Source organism: Apodemus sylvaticus, chromosome 11 (genome assembly GCF_947179515.1).
Source record: "Apodemus sylvaticus chromosome 11, mApoSyl1.1, whole genome shotgun sequence".
NCBI classification, from domain to species: Eukaryota; Metazoa; Chordata; class Mammalia; order Rodentia; family Muridae; genus Apodemus; species Apodemus sylvaticus.
The window spans coordinates 42,674,179-42,693,551 of record NC_067482.1 but is presented as its reverse complement, the minus strand read 5'-3'; the positions used below and the strand labels follow the sequence as shown (position 1 = coordinate 42,693,551).

The 19,373-nt window shown below is 40.7% G+C and overlaps 1 protein-coding gene across 5 annotated transcripts in view; it reads right to left on the bottom strand.

Annotated features, from left to right (window-relative positions):
* Window positions 1-3,625: 3,625 nt before the first annotated feature.
* The window catches only part of Atp8a1 (ATPase phospholipid transporting 8A1), a 227,487-nt gene continuing 211,739 nt past the window's right edge, over window positions 3,626-19,373 (bottom strand). For all 5 annotated transcript variants that reach the window (XM_052199340.1, XM_052199338.1, XM_052199339.1 and 2 more), the window contains 4 exons: window positions 16,249-16,337; window positions 15,441-15,533; window positions 8,680-8,771; window positions 3,626-7,544 (listed from right to left, as the gene is read on the bottom strand). In XM_052199340.1, the coding sequence (XP_052055300.1) occupies window positions 7,447-7,544; window positions 8,680-8,771; window positions 15,441-15,533; window positions 16,249-16,337 (372 nt within the window). In that variant the 3' untranslated portion in view covers window positions 3,626-7,446. The remainder of the gene's footprint in view (window positions 7,545-8,679; window positions 8,772-15,440; window positions 15,534-16,248; window positions 16,338-19,373) is intronic.

The window sequence follows — 19,373 nt, the reverse complement described above, 5'->3', positions numbered from 1 at the left end:
AAATGCAAATGGCAGCCTTGAATATATATTTCATAAGGGACTGTGAATTGCTCATATCTTCATTTTTGGACAATTAAGTATGGGAGTCAGCCATGTCATGTGAAATCTCTGAGGACATGCTCACTGGGTCCCCACCACCACAAAACACAGTGGCAAGTTATCTGGCTGAGCATTTTACTGTTTTTTTTTTAAAACAAAGAATTGGAGTCTCAGCATCCTCAAATTATGATTACTGGGTAAACTAGAATTCTACATTTGGAACCGTCATTCTTATGAATAGATTTATTAAGTGTCATGCATTTCTCAAGGCATTTCCACACTATGCTGCTGAGTTTCCAGTCTGTCCTACTTCTGACATAGGACCGTCCAATGCTTGTCCTACAGATGGAGAAATCATGGCAGACAGCATGTCCCGGGGTAACAGACAGGATAGGAGAGATAAGATTTGTGTCCTAGGAGGTCAGCTTTGCAACTCTGTTCTTTATGACTTTAGCCTAGAAGGCCCAAGTTTCTTAGGAAAACAACCCAAAATGTTTCTCAGGAAATCCACTGGGGGAAAATGACTAGTTGCATTGTGTCTTACATACCCTAGAGCACCGGGAGTCCTGGCAGATACAAAGCTTGTATTACTATGAGAGCACAAAAAGAAACCTTAGCTGATGAACATTTCCCCCTTTACAGGTGAGAAGCGGAAGACACCAGAGGGGAGTCAGGCTCTTGAACTTTTAGGTCTGGTTAATTTTCTGACTCTTGCTTAGAAGAATCTTTTGGCCATTTGCTTCACCTCTTGCTTTTTTTTTCATTTGTAAGATGGGCATGTTAATCGTTGCTTGTGGCTTTGGACTGTCCGGATAAGAAGAACCACTCTCTCAGATCAGCTGCACTCTAGTGGAGAGGGATCTGGGTAGAAATCAAAGGTATGCATAGAGGGCAGGAGAAACACCCTAGAGTAGAGATGGAAGGCCAGTTGCCTGTATCACTGACTGTGGATGGAGAACAGAAAATGATGTCTTGATGAATCATGGCCCCTTGACAAGTGGCCAGATCCCTGTCCCTGCCTGTTATTGCTCCAGCAGGTAGAATGATAAGGTTCCATTAGTCAGTTTTCCAGCACCGTCACAAAATAGCTGAGGTTTAACTTTAGAATATAGAAAAAAAAGTTCATTTAGGCTCATGGATTTGGAAGCTCTGTTTGCGTTGGGCTCATGATAAGGCAGCATATGGGGGCAGAAACGTGCAGGAAGAAAAGCCTCGTCCTTCATTAGCACAGGGGACAAGCAGGATTGAGGAAGGGCCAGGGTTACCCTCCTTGAGATGTCTCCAAACATCTTCCACTAGGCCCCACCTCCCAGCACCACCACCTGTGGACTGAGCCATTAACTCAGGGGCCCAAACCACTGCCTGGACTCTGCATTCACTTTAGCCTACGCTTTAGGAAACAAATCTAATGGAGTGATTTTGCTTTAAAACTTACTATCTACTCCAAAGCTAACTGATGATATTTTGAATTGTCCAAATGGATAGATTGTTTCCTCTTATTTTTTTCTGCCTGTGTATTCTTTCCCTTTTAGTGTGAGGAGTTGCATATCACATTATCAGATTGATTTGAACCCACAGGGAAAAAAAAATTCCCTAAACTGAAATAACTAAAAGGCTTCCTAAAACATATAGAGTTACAACTGGGAATCTGATACATTATATTAAGCTGGTATCAATTTACTTTTTAAATTTCATATATGTTTAGGGAAAAATACAAATTTATAGGCATGTTAAGTTTTGTAAGGGAGCAAAGTGTTAGCACATATTTATATATCTGGTTATTTAGAAATAGCAAATGAATTAGACATTCATTATTAGTGAAATTATTCTGACAGAGTTCTTCTTGAAACTGCTAATTACCCAGTTTGTACTTAGAGGTAATAAAGACCAAATGTTACAAAGTATTTCATATTTTCCAACATTTTTTATGAGGTCACTTGTGAAATTATCCAGGTTTGCAAGACTTTTCTTCATTAAACTAGGCAATGTTACAGCAATGGTAGCTTTAGGTTAGAGATGCCGTAAGCATGAGAAAGTAGACTTTAAATGGGGGTGACGTATTGAATTAGGAGGGAGTATTTCAAGTTTGTTGTTGCCTATAGCAACAGTTGAAGGCATCCTAAGTCAAGGTGTCAGTATCAACACACATGCACTCCCCCCATACACATACCTTTTAAAGGGGAATGGCAAATTAAGTGTGTAAATTGTAATAGAACTAAAAGGCCATGCTTTACTAGGCCTTTGCATGAGGACCCAACTATCAGGCACCTCAGGAAGTCTCTTGGGAAGAAGGACAGGGGCTCCCAACAGCAAATTAGACATGGTGTAATTAAGTCAGATCCTTTTCAGTAGGCTATGTCCAGAACCTCTCTATCAAGAGCTTAGGTTTCAGCAGTTTACCCAATTCATCTCTGTTGGGTAAGCTTCTACTAAAAGATGCTTGTTTCTGGAAGAAAAGGTACTTATTCCATGTTTCTATGTACTTTTAGCCCATTTTATTATTCTATGGTTACTTCCTTCGAATGTTATGGCTAAACTTGGCCATCTCTCCCTCTTTCTTTAAAGTGGGTTTGGAAAACCTATGAAAATGCATCCAACACAAAAGGATAGAGACTTTTTGTGAACTGTTTCCTGACAAGCTGATTTAAAATGCAGATACCTGGGAGACATTTCTAGACAATAAAATTGAAATACAGTAATTTCCCCAAAAATACTTGTGTTAATTATACAAACTACTCTCCTATCAAATTAGGACTAATTTTCTATTTCATTTAGCCTAATGAAATTGATTTAAATACAGTTGTAAACCAAATGTTAAGCTATCAGATGGATATAGTATCTCAGACTAGTTACTGGTAGCTTTGAATCTCTATAAAGAAACACAATTTCGAAAAGTAGCAATCGAAACTTCAGCCAGTTCCTTTATGTAATGGTAAAGTTTATTTTATTTTTTAATAACAATCAGAGAACAAAATGTTTAAAATTTGCAGTTTAAAACATGCACATTCACAAAAGGCCAGTGACACAGAACAGTGCATAGAAATGGGTTTTACTCAACATTTGTAACTATTTATAAAACACAGTGCATCAAACATCAAGATACACGGACCTGAGAGAACCACTTTAAGCACAGATTCGACACTATCCACTCATGCAGTGTCTTGATCTTCCCAGCAGTTTCGGCAGGAATGGCTTTTCCACAGAGCTGAATGTCTATTTCATGTTTAAAGCAAACTGGCTTCTCATAGCTGCCTTCCAAGGGTGCCTTCTTCCTTTAACTTCATGCACTTGAAAAGGCGAGAAAGGAGCCTGACAAGGCTGCCAACCAGACCAGCTGCAATTATGGCTTCTAGTCTACACGACTGGGAATCTCATCTCCACCAGAGCATACTTACCGGAAGGAAAGTTGCTAATTCAAAGTGAGCACACAGGCCAGTCCACCTTTCCTCCTACTTAAGGAAGATTTATTTGCTGAGAAGTTTCGTGAACTTTCTAAAGAAGAGTTCTTGGAGGCAAGCTAAACAGAAGATTCAATTAAATAAAAAACGATTCAGCTGAATTTGTTGAAACTTTGTAGAACAACCCATTTATTAAAAAAAAAAAGTTGTGTGGAGGACCGATTAATTTGTCCATTAATTCTACTTAGGCCATGATAAAGTTTCATAAGACAGAAATGAATATGAGGATTTACACAAAAGCCATGCATTTGCCTGAATGACCTTAAATATTAATTCATGCAAACCATAAACCTATCCAAACAAAACACACACACAACAAAAACCTCAAAAAGCTGCTCTCCTACAGAAAATAAATCAATACGAAACACGAAAGGCATTTATCTCCTTTTCTTAAAATTTAACTTACACTCCACTTTAATAGCTGTTGAAGGTTAATTAAAACACAGCAAAGTAAAACTAAGTTTCGCAAGTGTTTTATTTTAATGTGAGAAAAATCAGACTATTATATGTTTAAGAGACAGTCCAGAAATACTCATCACAACAAAGCATTTATGAGGCTTGGAGCCACATGGTATTTTTGAAAGCAACAGGACAGGAGTTCTACATACTTGCTCACACGGTGTGAATGAGTGGGGCACTTCCTTGACAAATTTTGTAGACTAAAGATTCATCTCATGATACAAGTCTTAAGACCAGGAATCATCAAAAACCAAGCGTATGTGAATAGGTAGCTTTATAATAGTTATACACTGATTAAAAAGGATGCCACCCATTGCTTTCTGACTAGCACACGTTTTCTGAAAGGGCGGTTTTTCAATCACAGGCTATGAGTGTGGCTCTGAGCACAGAACAAATCCACCTATTGTGAATGTCCCACCAGCTGCTTCGGATACTGAATTGAAAAATTAAAATATATCATCAAATGCTGAGACAACACGCTGATTATTTCCAGAATCCATTTTGCCTGACGAAAAGGAAACCGACTCACTGACCCTTTAGTGACAACACAATCCGTGGCTCCCCGATTTGGCAGCATCCCTTCACCCGCCTGGGTGAGAGAGAGCAAATCCGGCAAGTTCTCCTGGTTGCAGATGCTGTCTCCCAGGGAGCGCAGGGTGGAGTACCAGCCAAGAGGCACATTTACCTTGTTAAAAGTCCTGCGCTCCTGAGAACATTGCTTTCCTGGTAATCATACCTTCACTAACAGGGCATCTTTCAGGTGTGAGACAGCAGTGAATTGTTAGGTGTCTCTCTCACACATAGAGAAAGTCTATGCTCTGCCCTACTGTGTGATATCCCAACCAAACATGAATGATTTGCCTCCCAGTTTTTCAGTGCTAAAGTAACGAGGACTTTCTGCTAGAAACAGTATTTTCTGGATCATAAACATTACAAAGCAGTCATGTCAGCATTTACCAGAGTCCCCTATAGGGGACTTTTAAAATTGGAGTTATATGTTGTTTATTTCAGAAAACACAGGCTTAAAGTCACATTGACTGCACCCATTCAAATCCTTGATAAGTCATGTGCCTTTTCCCCTGACAAAGGTTAGAGACTCGAGAGGATTAAGTCTCTATAAACTCACTGCAATAGCAAGTCTCTATTTCAAGTTTTACCCAAGTGGCCACTCCCTCTGCTCTCCCCAACTTAAGAACAGAGAGACCAAGCTAATGCCTGTCATTCAAACACAGGATCCAGGGCCAGAAGGCATAAGAGTCTGGTTCTCAGAGAATGATGTATACTGATTAACCATGAGTATGCTCATGTGGAAGGGTTCCATCAAAATAATTCATGATTCAAGATAACAAAGATGACTTTAGATTTCCATGCAGAGGTCAGAAGATTCCATTCTCACGTACAATGTTCTGATGTGAGGAATCTGGAGACAGATACCTCTGACAGCTGGGGCACAGCAAAGCAAGCCTTTCTTGGGTAACCAGTCATTTTGGGGGTAAGACGTCAAATGTCACCCCCAGGAAGCCTCCTGGAGAACCCACTCACCAGATTTAGCTTGTGGACAGCTAAGTCTACAGCCTCACGGTCTGGAAGATTAGCTTAAGATTCTGTGTGTGTGTGGTTCTGCTAGAAGTTTTGATTCTTGTGTCGGCTGATCTAAGCTCCAAACGGGATCGTTTGAGATGTGAAGTATGTCCACTCTGCTCCCTTTAGAATTACATAAGTTTTTAGAACCTCTTATTTGCAGGCAATTTGTAGACACAGTGGTAACTAGCTATAGATTTGGAGAAGGAAGAGACACACAGTCTAATTTTAAATTCAGACCAAGAAAAAGAGGGAGGGGGGACACTGAAACGATTCAATGGGGTAATACGGAGAAAAAAAAAAACCCTTCTCAAAGCTAGTCCTTGGACACATTTAAAGGTCTGATTTGCTGGTTATCCACATAAAGGCAAACTGGCTTTTGAATAGAAGGCAAAAGAGTTTGTTTCAATCTCCAAAGTGTATCTGAAAACTAGAACTCCCTTTTTATTTTTATCTTTTAAGATGAAAAACATATCATAAAAACTGTAGAAAACTGGGTGTGGTTTTTAAACAGCCCCTTCAGCATTTACTGTTGGTAGCAAAATAGGCATTCCCCCCCACCCCCGCCCCCAGGAGATTTCATGGAGATGCCAAACTAATCAGAGTGAACGCATGTTTGAAAATGTATCGTGATGAGAAGTATTCATTGACTGTAAGGTGTTAGGCTCGAGCAGAATAGGTATTTCCTTAAAATGAGGGAAATGTACTGCTTATCTGTCTCGTGTCGATAAGCATTACGTGACCCATTTTGGGAGTTGTTGGGCGAGTGAAATGTGAAATAATTTTCAGGCTTAAGCGTACCGGTAGTCTCCACAAGACCAACTGTGCTACATGTCTCATCTCCATTGGGAATGCACAGTGCAGAACAAACAGCAGAGGACAAAAGCTGAGCCTATGTACATGACAAAAAGCCCATGCATCATCTCACGGATTACCCCAAAGGTCTTTGGAAATCCCACATAAATATGGAAGGGGAATTTTCTTAGGAGGGGAAAAACTGAAGACGGAGCGGCAGTGTCACTCGATATACAGCAGAAGCCAGATTCTTATTTTTTTTAAAGGAACATCTAAAGGAGTCTAAAGTTCATCAGAAATCACAGACAGTACAATTAAAAAATAAAAAAAGGTCAGCGCAGTAACAGTGGTCACACGGACACACATGGACCTCTGACTGGAACCAATAAAGAAGACAAAGGACAGAGAAGCAGTTGTAAGGCTGAAGGTGCGACATCACAGATTTGAGTAGCAAACGCCTGGAAATGCTCAAAATTTGAAGTCGAGCTCATGTCAAACATGCAGGTCATACAGAGGCATCATGAATGAACTTTCTTTTAGATTTCTGGGCAGATGACTACTGAATGAGAAATGCACACACTGAACGTCTTTGGCAAACATTTAGCAAGACACTCTTTGACACAAACACGTATGAATGCCTTGTTTAGGAGTGCTCAGTAGAGTGAGCTGGCTTATTTCAGCATATCCTGAACTCTAAGTCTGGATATCAAGAGTCCTTCCCTTCACATTACTTCTGAGTTGTTGTTAAATGTTTCTTTTAAATGGTTGATTGACTGATGGTTGAGCCAATGAACGATAGTTACAGCCCCAGAGGGACGGCTTTTGAACACTGACCTGTCCCAGTTTTGAGAAAGCACTCTGGCAAGGTACAAGGTGATTTCCAATATCAGTTTACAAAGCCTTAGCAGGTATGTGCGGGCATCCAAGGACAATGGTGTTACAGTAGCCACATAGCGCTATGTCCTTGAAATTCATCTGTGAGATGAGCTCAGATCCACTTTTCCTCCCCATGGACCAGACTGGAATTGGTCAGCAGGTTGCAGTGATGACCTTAGACTGTGACAGCTCTCCTCAGAGACACAGCAGGGGGGACCCGGTGACTCAGTCCTGTCAATCACCACTCATCAGGCCTCTGCTTCGTGGTATCGTAGGCTCGAATCACTTCAGACTGTGAGACGATGCCATTTTCATCTTGAGAGAAAGCGTAGCCGTCTGCAAGCAATGAGAGAGCAGAAATCAGTGAAGGGACTCGCCAAGTCCACTCCCTTCACGTTTGCTTCCTCGGGCCTGGAGTGTGAACACAGCATTGGATACACTTTTCGGCAGGTGCCAAGCAAGTGAGAAGGTTGGAGTAGGTGAGCAGAGGCATGTATGAATTAGCTTGATTTAAATTATTCTACCATGAGCACACACAGGAAAACACCACCCCACTGTTTATAGATATATGATCATTTGTTGTTCTCTAAAAATAGATACATGATCATTTGTTATTTTCTATAGTTACGTGATTGTTGGTCTCTATAGTTACATGATTATTTGTTAATTAGTGGCACTGAGAAAGGAAAGAACACACAGAAATTGGCAGTGGTAGAAGAGAGGCTTGTTTTCTTTATGCGACATTCTCATTGTGTCCCAGCACACACACACACACACACACACACACACACACACACACACACACACACGTCACTGATGTTTTATATAGTCAGAGGAGGTGTGGGGATAGGAGATTCCCTAGGGGGAAATCACATCTTTGGAAAAGGCCCCTTGATATATAAAGTCCAAAAGCACTAAACATGGTATATGTATGAAGGAAAATAAATTACACATGGAAACACAAAATAAAAGATATATTACTGACGCCAATAAATTTGCTATAGGGCTGTATATATTATGTTCTCTTTCAGGTCCTTGAAATGTTAAGAGGGTGAGATACCTAATAACTTCTTCCAACTCTAAATATGCATAAATATTTTTGAAGGGGAAAATATATGTTTCTTTGCATTGCATGAAAGCTGAAAAGACTCTGGCAGAGTTATTCAAGTAGAAAAGATAACAACACAGGCAGCTTTTAAGAGTTAAGATTTATCTTACTGTTTCTTTGTAAGATTTAAGACTCCAAGGAATGTAAAGACAGCAGCGTTTTAAAATTCGTTATTAACTGGGAGATGGTGTAGCCCAGGGGTTTGTTAACCAACCATTTGTTTTTATATATCAGGTTGCAAAATTTTAAATCGTGAATTTTAAATAGCTAAAGATGATGCAAACTGAACACACGGGCGGCTCGGCTGTGTGCTGGGGTCCGCAGAACACAGTGAGTTAATTTAATCAAAATTTCAATACTCACGGAGCAGGTTCTGTTGTAAGGACTCAGAGCGGTACAGATTCACGTGGTTCTTCTTAAAGACATTCTTGAGCAGCTGTGCCCTCTCCGTGAGGCTGTGGAGCAGGCACAAATGTGTGAGACACATTGTCAGCTCAGGGAGCTCTAATCTCCTCAGGACTACAGCAGAGCAGAGCAGAACAAAGGCCCGAGAATCCACAGTACAGGACTCCTTTTTTCATTCTATTTCTCCAGATAGCAAATGAGATCTTAAGTGCTTATAGAGACTTTTGAGGCCATTTCCCCTATGATAATCTAGGAAAAAATAAGGTTTCTGTACCCAGTGCCATTATATCTAAATCAAACGAATTCAGAATCCACTTAATACAAGTAGTAAAAATCACCAAATCATCTACAATCTTGATTGACTGGCTGTGTGTGTTGTAAACACAGAACTTTTAGAGTTTAAAAGCGGCCATTTTAGCCATACTGCATCTTGCTCAAACTCTGACACACTCTGATATAAAACGACAGTTTTAGTTATACTAAAGAAACGAAAAATAATACAAAGAGCAAAATCTTAATCTGTTCTAATCAGAAAATTTCTATTACCACTCCAATATGTTTTAAGTTTGTCAGTTTCATTTTAAAATACAAATTGTTTTTTTTTTTTTTAAGAAAATAATTATGGTAGATAAAACAACATGGAACAAGGATCCATAAATACTTAGCTTGGCCTCCACAGAGAGGGCCACAGAATTAACCATGCTTTCTTCTGCTACACGCAGTGCAGTGACTTCGCAACAGGGGTCTCAACGTTTGTTGGTTAGAAGAAGAATCGGGGCGATCTAGACACATGCTCACGGGTCTCCTCCATCTTACTAACTGCGCTGTTTCTCTAGTGGCTGACTTATCTAATGCCCTTTGATAGTGAAGAGCGGTCAGCACGGGTGGGATGCCCGTGTCTGTGTGAGCCGAGGTGAATGGCCCACGAAGGAAGGGTGGTTTAACAACTGGACGTGCATCAGCTGAGAAAAATCCCCCATCTTGTTCTTCTCCTCACAAGCTTTAGTTAAGCTGCTATAAATTATGTTAGTTCTGTGTTTTGCCATCTTTTTTGAAAGCCAGAAATGGAATTATCTTTATCATATACACATACATTTAAAAAAAAAGATCTTCCCCATTGTAGAAATGAATTACACAGACATTTAGGCAAAAAGTGAAGGGAACTGTTTAGAAATGTTGACATTTGTATTAATCTCCCTCACATAGTTTTTGAAGCCTAACAATGCTGACTAGGACGTACTAGACATATTTTATTGTCACTGGGAATTAGCTTCGTTAAAAAAAAAATGAATTCGTGCAAAAAGTCCGGCATCAGTATAGTTAGTTGTAAACAATTTCTGCCACACACAAAGGGAAAGGGTCATCTTCAGCGAGGTACTTTCCGTTTCTTCCTTCTCCTTAAATGATCTACACTACAGCTCCAAGATGCTAAGGGCACTAAAATGGGTGACGACTCCTTTGGGGGAGCTTGGGGTGCAGGCTTTGAGCCTTGGGCATCTGAGGATCTTAGCAGTGCACTATGGAAGGGTGCCTGGCAGACACTGGTGTTTAAGCTGAGACCCTTATAGAAGGCTGGAGGAGACCAAAGGAATATTCTGTCAGCTTCTTCCCAGAATTCTTTTTCTAGGTCTCATGGTGGCCTTCCAATGCTTGAGGGATTCTAGGGATGGGCATTATCCTCTCTAGTTCAACAACTGAAAGACAATGCATGCTGCTTTTTTTCCTGCTAATCTATCTATCTATCTATCTATCTATCTATCTATCTATCTATCTATCTATCTATCATCTATCTTTTAGCATGGAGACCTTCTTGGGAAAGTAGCACATCAGGAAAGAGCATAGACCATGAAGTCTGTTTTTGACTCAGTTCTGAGTCTGCATCTTGTTAGCTGGGTCACAGTAGACAAACCTTCCTTGGTCATCTTACTTATAATGGGAGGACAACACATAACTTTCCGGCACATAGGGAGGGTTTACCCACTTGTTAGCAAAGTGATTGGCACTTAGGAAGCAGTCAACAAGTGCTGGTCCCTCCCACCCCTGTCCCCCAGACCCCAGGGATTTTTTTTTTTTTATTTCAGTTTGTCCTTAACCTTGGCTTGCTGCTGCACATGGGTTTTAATTCCTTACACCCTCATTCCACCACATGCTGAGCAAACAAGTACGTTTTTGTTGCTGTGTTCTTTCCTTGGTGACTCTATTTCCTGCTTTCGTTGTAGTACAGCAGAGTCCCCGCTCTGGAACATAAATGCCATCTGCAGTGGGGTGTTTCATAAATTAGAACTTGCGGTGAGCTGGATTTCTCTGTCTCTAGTCTACTCTTAGGAAATAATTTATCATTTCAAAATTGATGAACTTTTATATCATCCATGTTTATGGGGACTAAGATTACTACTGGGTCCCATTATAATATGGGGATAACATTAAATAAGTATAGTAAAAGTTTAGGTTTTGGGTGTTGGATAACTTTACTCAGTGCGACAGAAGAGAGAAAGAGAAGGAACAGGATCTAGCCACACTAAAACCACATCTATTACAATTCTTAGGCAGCAGTTTCTCTTGGTCTTGTAGTGTCTTTCATTTACATACCAAGATATGCAAATTCCAAGTCTGTTTAATGCAACCACACAGTAACTATCAGTTAAACACTGTTGCTTTATTTCTAACTCATGACAGCCATGTAACTTAGGTATCTGCAGGAAGTGAATGAAAAGATTCTGTGTTTAAATATAGTATTTCTTCTAGAAACACTGAAATATGTTACTGTTGGTAAAAAACTCATATACAGTCAAAGAATGTGTTATCTTAAAGGAATTTTGGTCGCTTTTGAAGGAGGGTAAAGTGGCATTTATTGGTTTGGTGAGCTGGTTAGTTTTTATCAACTTGACATAAACCTAGACATACATAAGAAAAGGGAATCTCAGCTGAGGAACCGTTTCCATGAGGCTGGCCTGTGGGCAAGTCTGTGGGGGCATTTTCATGATTGCTAATTAATGTCATGGCACCCTGAGCTAGTGGGCCTGGACTCTGTAAAAAAAAAAAAAGTAGCTGACCAGAGAAAGGAAACCAGTAAGCAACGTTCCTCCATGGTTTCTGCCTTCAGTTCCAGCCCTGGATGATGTTACCCTGTAAGCTGAGACAACCCCCCCCCCTTTAATGTTTAGACTTTATGAAAAAATTAGTGTGTCCATATGTACATGTGTACAATTTTTTTTTTTTTACCACAGTTGGCAAACCAGGACAGTTGGCAAACTGTTTTGTTTGGCTCACTGAAACAAATGCCCAGAAAGTAAACATGCATCTAGTCACAACCCTAATGGGCCTAATTTTTGCTGAAGAGGAAGTAATACTCACTGTAAGTAATATTTCATTGTAGTGTTGGGTACTCTGAGAAGAAGCTTTTTTTTTTTTAATGTTTAGACTTTATTGAAAAAATTAGTGTGTGCATATGTGCATGCGCGTTGTGTTGTATTTTTGGCGAATGTTATTCACTAGTGTAGTTGTGTACACATATGCATGAACATATGGAGGGATGGATGGTGTGTCTATCAGTCAACCAGAAGCTCACGAGTAGCAAGTGTCTGGCTCAACAGATGAGTTTTGGGGATCTTCCTGTCTCTGGCCTCACAGTGCTGAGTTTACAGGCTTGCTCTGCCATGCCTGGAGTTTTCTGTGGGTTCAATAGATCTGAACCCAGGTGCTAAAGGTTCCATGGAACTATACGGTAATCCATCTAACCCTGAACAGGTTTTCTCTCTGCTTCTTTAGTTCCCATAGAGTATGCACTGCCATATTGGCATAAATACCAGAACAAAACCTGGGATGTAGCATTTTGTTTGTTACTTCTAGGACAATGCCAAAATTGCTTTCTATTAAGAAACAATACAGAAACAATGAGGCTGGGAGCAAGCCTCATCACGCTCCTCCCTGATGAAATCACCTGCCATCCACATTCTCTGGTCTCTTCTACAAGCTGAGACTATGGGACAAACAGTGGGGAAGTTGGGGAAGCCTGACTCAAAGACCCTGAGCTCAGATCTGTTAAGAAACAGATTAGCCAGCTCTGCTGACTAATATCTACAGCTGAGTATCAAACTGTGAGTCTCATTATCATTAGTATCATCACGATAACACATCACACATACTCCAGCCATAGCAAGAGTTGCTCTGTCCCCAACAAGGCCACAGTCTCCCCATAATCCCTTATTGTTCCCCCCTCCCCCCAGTATCTGTTTTGAGTGTGTTCCTACTCAAACACTGTGATGGGCACAAGACCACCAGGGCTCCTGCTGTATCACTTCCCACCTTATTCCTTACAGACAGGGTCTTTCACGAAATTTGGAAATAGGTTGCCTTTAGTGACCCCCAGCAATCCACCAGCCTCCACCCCTCCAAAGTGCAGGGGTTGCAGGCCTGGGTGAGCACACCCAGCTTTTTACACGGTGCTGGAGACTTGATCCCAGTCCTAATGCTTGTTCAGCAAATGCTTTTCTCCACTAAGCTGTCTTCCAGCTCTGGCCTCTGGTTTTGAACTTACATTCAGTTATTATGGCTGTTTGAGAAATGTCATGACGTTAACCTGCAAATGTACATCTAGGTTAGCAGGACAGCCTTCCTGTCCTGTTGCTGTCTCCTACAGATCCTTCTGCTTTGCCCCTTCCTTGTGCTGCTTTTTTTAGCAGGAAGCCACCATGCTCTCCTCGATTACCAGTGAGCAGCAAGAATGCAGGTATGTGCTGGACCAGGGCTTGGCTTCTAGTCTTTAGTCATTTACCTAGCTCATCCCCAGAGGAAAGCTGAATAGATATTTAAAGAGGCAAATGAGCTGGGAAAACTGCAGGGGGTAAATATCTGAAGTCTCTTTTAACATAGTGCTTCTAAGGGGGGGAGTATAATCCATTTCTTTCTGGTTTACATTCACCCATTGATTTTTCAAACTTTATTTTACATGTCCTGTGTTCTGTCTGCATGTATGTATGTGCACAACATACACGCTTGGTGTTGGTGGAAGTCAAAAGGTGGTGACAGAGCCCCTGGAATTGGAATTTATTGATGGTTGTGAGCTGCCTTGTGGGTGCTGGGTACCCAAAGCAGATCCCGTGCAAGAGTCACAAGTGCTCTTAACCCCTAAGCTCTCTTTCCAGCCCCCCCACTGCCTTACTTCTTATTTTAATGGAAGGGGCTACACACACTGCTGACTCAGGGTGATTAGGATCTGGAGACCATCATTTCAGTCCTAGTTGACCATGTTAGTAACTGCAGGCCTTGGCAACATACTTGCAAATGAGAATAGACTTGAAGGACAGAAACAGTATCATCAGTGGCCTTTCTCTCCTAATTCTTACTATACAGCTTTATTTAGTTTCATGAGCTAGAATGTCTCCTTGTCCCTTGTATCACTGAAAGAAAGAGAGAAAACAAAGACAGAAGGAATGTTCGGTGGAGGTCACAGAAAAGGTGCTTTGGTATGTTGAACCCTGTGACACAGAATCGTACTTTGGAGCAGGACCTCTTCAATCAACTGGCTGATGCTCAAGGCTGACAATTTTAGGGACCCAATCTCTCCGAGCCCTCCTGTTCTTAACTTGACAGGACCCATTTGCATTGTGCTGCTGTCTGGGTTCAGCGGGCCCCTGTATACAGACCACAAGTGAGAGGCCCAGAGAACTGGTTGTACTGGAGATATGCTGGGGCCATTACCTTAAAAACAGAGCTCCACAGCCCTGTGCCAACGGCTGCTCTGAACCAATGAGAGGCTGTGAGGCCGGGAGGCCGGGGCCTCAGCTTCAACTTCCACTCTCACATCAATCCCAGTCTGTCACACTGAATAAAAATGCTGAAGCAACACTGAGGGGAACATACTGCTTGATAAAAAAATGTTTTCTATGGACTTTAGACAAAACCTCTTGGCTGGTTAGTAGGACGAGATCAAAAACAAAGTGAATCCCTAGCGCTATGTGCAGAGTTATGTTTTTATTCTAGACTGCTTTTAGCTGATTTTCTTTTAAGAATGTTCTGTGTACTTAATGGATTTATCTGCCATCTAGCCTTGTGTCTTTGGAGGATGCAGTGGTAAAGAAAAAAGCCTGGAAAGTGGAACTCACTCTTTGCATGACCTGGATCTAGGCTGGTTCCTAAGAACACATTGAGCTGAAAATAATTCCTTTAAAAACCATAATTCCTTTAAAAATTATTAATACTGTTTCGAAGTAAAATCTCTTTTCCTTTAAACATTTTTTATAAAACAACAAACACTTGACACCGTGCTACACATTTTATAGTCTTTCTTTCAGTTCTTTAGTCTGCCTTTAGAGACCAGGTCTTAATAGGTAACCGAGGCTGGCCTGAAATTTCTCATGTAGCCGAGGCTGGCCTCCAACCTATGATCACCTGCCTCAGCCACCTAAGTGCTGTGACTAAAGGTCGACGTCTCACTTTTCCCATCGTTTCACTTAAGCCTTACAGCCTCTTTAAAGGAGGCATGTGAGTCCCAATTTATTGATGAAAAAATTGAGGCTCAGTTCATTAAGAACTTGTCTGAGACAACAGACTGTTTAATGATAGATCTGTCTTCAGTCCATACCTCTCTGATTCCAAAATCTGTCAGCAATACCATCAGTCCCAAGTCAGATGATAAATGCTGGCTATATGGCTTATTTCCCACCACTGGTAAGAGAACAAGATGTAAATTCTCTTTTGAAAGACTGTATTCTACTTACCTTTTCCCAAGCACGACTGCGCCTGGGTCTTGAGATTTCGCCTCGAGTTCCTGAACTTCATCCACTAATGTTTTAAAGGCCGTCCTCTTGATGCTGTGGGGAGAAAAGGATTTGCATGGTAACTCTCCTAGGAAGACAAGGATGCGGGCTGTGTGGCTCCCTGTCACACCGCTGGTCAGCCTGGCCTTAACAAGGGGCAAGCAGCGCTTTTACAAATCTAGGACAGCACAAGCTAGGATGCTTTTATTTAGCAATATACAGACGATAGTCATAACAAATAATTGAGATTCATAATACTAAAATAGCTACCACATAAACATACCATTAACTTTAATAACTATATTATAAGAAAACATGATTTTAAAATGTAACTATTCAGAAAAATTGCAAAGTTTTTGTTACCTTTATATTATATATATATTTAGAACCAGGGAAGCAAGGAATTTCTTTTTATAACTCCTAAAAAACATGTTTGGAGGTAAAAACAAACAAACAAACAAACAAACTTTCTTTTCCTTTCTATTTGGAAGTCTTGCAAGTGATTTCAAAAGAACAGGTATTTTCTGATGTAATTTTCTCCAGTCCAACCAAGGCGCTTCTTGATGTTGCCTGAGTGCGCCCACTTTATTTCTCATTTTGCTTTTTAAACTAACTTAGTTTTCTCATTCTTGAATCATGACTTCCTTCTTTAAAATTAGTAGACACCACTGGCACCTATTTTGCACAGTTTGCATGTCTGGGAACCACAGAGCCCCGGGGCGGCATGCGTGCATGTCATTGCGTATTTCGCCCAAGATCACATACTCACACTTTGTACAGCACATCCAGGAGCAAGGACGCCACGGGGACGGAGAGCAAGCCTGCCCAGAAGACTCCAGAGCCGAACAGCATGGCTGCCTGCGGACATCATCACAGACAGCTGACACTTCCGCAGAGCCAGGACTTCCATCCCCAGTCACTCTTAGTGGCTTAGTTTAAGCTTAAGTAAGGTAGCTTAAACAGCATTTTATCAGGGGAATGACAATACGCTTGCTTAATTCAAACCCTTAAGATGTTTGTCATTAAAAACCATATTTATCATGACATGCCTTTACTCCAGTTGCTGATGGAGGTTTAATAATGCATAAAATATTTTCATATTATGTATATATATATATACATATATATGGATTTAAAAATTGTGCATAATGACATGAAATGTAAATTTTGGCCTTTTCCAATAGAGCATCATTATCAATCTTTCTGAAGAAATCAAATATACTCTTGATTTAAATGAAATCAAATGGCATATAAGATAATTCATATTTAGAAACAAAATTTACCAATTCTGGCACATGAAAGTTAACTTTATACTTATCACATTGCAAGCCTTTAAAAATCATCCAGACATATTATGACAATGGTGCAATCAAATTAAGATATCTATGAAAGTATCAACCTGATTATTTTGGGCAAGTGGATAGACATAATCTTATGTTGGCTCAATGATTTACATAAATTTTATCAATGTACATCTATTATTGCTAAAATCAACCCAAATATCTAGTATGTGAAACTGAAATAAAGGCATACTAAAATTAATTTTAATTATGTCATTGTATTAAATCTTACATTATGTATTACAGCCTGTCAGACTATAAACAAAAATTATTTTATGATTTAAGAAAAGTAATACATTCTATTAGGTTTGTGATTAAAATAAAATATAATCATTACAAAGTTAGATTACACAGAGTTTAAAAAGAAGTGGTTTGCACAATAAAAGATATATTTTGGTTTCACTTCTGTGAGTTGATCTGCTCCTTTCTCAAGGGCAAGCCTATAGTACTCATTTTGTCTGTAAATATACTACTATATTACAATACAGAGTTGTCAACTAACATATGTCAACTAACAAATTATACAAGAAGGGTTGGGTTTTTGTTTGTTTGTTTTTAAACTTGAATTCAGAAATAAAAATGATCCAGCATTTAATTCTAGGTACAGTTACAATTATGCATAGTTCTAGTCAGTCAATCCCCATCATATAGGAAGATAATTAATTTTAAATTATGACTTGGGGCCCCCTTTTCATTTTGATTCTTAAGGGGTACCAGGAACTACTCCCATTTTTTCTACACGAATACAAGCTACCGATATGGACTGTCACTCAAGGACACTAAGGTTCCCCTGCCCCTGTAAGATGGGGCTGATATCTCTGCCCGTTTAAAATAAAAAACATGCCATCAGTTAAAAAAAACAAATCTCAGAAAATAAAATCTGTTGCATGGGTTCTGAAAAACAGCATCCATATTCTGGACATAAACTAGTGAAAAATATGCCCATAAAAGTCACTTTATTTAATAAGCAAAACATGATTTGGGACAAGTTTGTTGACATCCTCAATAGTGAAAACCAACAATAACTATGTAACAGGAAATGTCTATCACCTCGCTGGGCCTTTGTTTCCATTCAAGGACCCTTTCTAGGAAGGTAACAGCTATTAGAAAACAAAACAAAACCCTAAACAAAACAAAAACCCTTTCATATCTTTTTCTTTCTGGGGGGGGAGGGGTAAGATGAAATGCCAAGTCATATAACTGAAAACACGTTTGCCTGGCTTACTTTTAATGTATTTTAATGTTGAGGGCAAGAGAAGAAAAGACTTCTTCTTGCCTTTGGCCACCGTGTATTAACCTCGAGTTAAATGTCTCTGCAGACAAGAAAAACTTGGATCCTGCAGGCTGCTAATTCTGACCATTGTCATGCTAATGATGGAGGGGGTAACTACAGCCCACTATTCAGCTACGGGCCTTTGGCTTTACAAATGAACGTGAATTGAAGGGAGGAAAACTTTTTCTGAGTCATATCTGAAAGCCTGTCAGATTTTTTTTTTCCTTTTGCAGCGTTAATCCAAACCTAAAAGATTTAAAGCCGACATCCCCATTTAAGACAGAGAGTCTCTTTGTACTTATTTTTGGGATGAAGAGGAGGGGAAAAAAATGAAATCCCACAGAGGTATTTCCTTCCTTTCTGTACAAGAAGGCTCCCCTCCCTCTGTGGAAACCAGTTTGTTTCTAACTTTTCACATTTCCCCACTTGCAGGCAGGTCAGCTGGGAGAAAGGCAAGCCGTGTGCAGACAGACAATAGCGCTTACGGAGCGTCTGTCCCGGGTCGGTCTGGGGCTTTCTCTCTTAGAGCAGTTTGCAAATGGTCCTGAACGTGGGAGATTGGGGGGCAGCGCCAAGTGTCCCTTGTCCTCTTCCAGGTCTTGTGAAACCAAATGGAATTTATCACAAAAGCGGAGGGGCTTGAGAAGGGGGTCTATGCGCTTAGGGGCCTTGTGGTACTGGCCCCTGTACTTAGCCTGCCTGTGCCCGTCTGGGGAACAAGTAACCGCTTGTCTCTGCAAAGGCCCGGGATCCAGGTGGGAGCCATGGAACATACAATGCGGGCAGGGGAAGCGCCAGTTCACATTTTCACATAAACTCGCAGAAGAGTGCTTGAAAAATCATCAGCTTATTCTGCAACTAGCCCACCGAAGACACAGGCCCAGGTCCACTTAGAGGCTTGTTCCCTGACCCACAGTGGGACAACACCAGCATTCCCACACCACAGAAGTTCTTCACAATCAGCTCCAAGTTCAGCCTGACAGAATGCGGAGAACTCAGATTTGCTGCCTGCGGGCAAACCTTTTACGGGCAGGTAAACCATGCCTGCTGCCCAGTTCTTGTTTCAGACTTTGCTGCTGGAAAGGTTGGGAAGGCAGACTTACTCTGACTCTCCATTACAGATGGCTCTAAAAAGGAAAGCACCTTTGAGAGCCCTTGAACCCCAGCCATAGCCCCACAGCCTTTGGCTTGGTCTGCCAGTGCCCATGACAGCTACCAAGACTCTGTGGAGAGCAGCTTTTCAGTCTATTCCTCAGCTATCAAGTGGGTTTAAGAACCAAA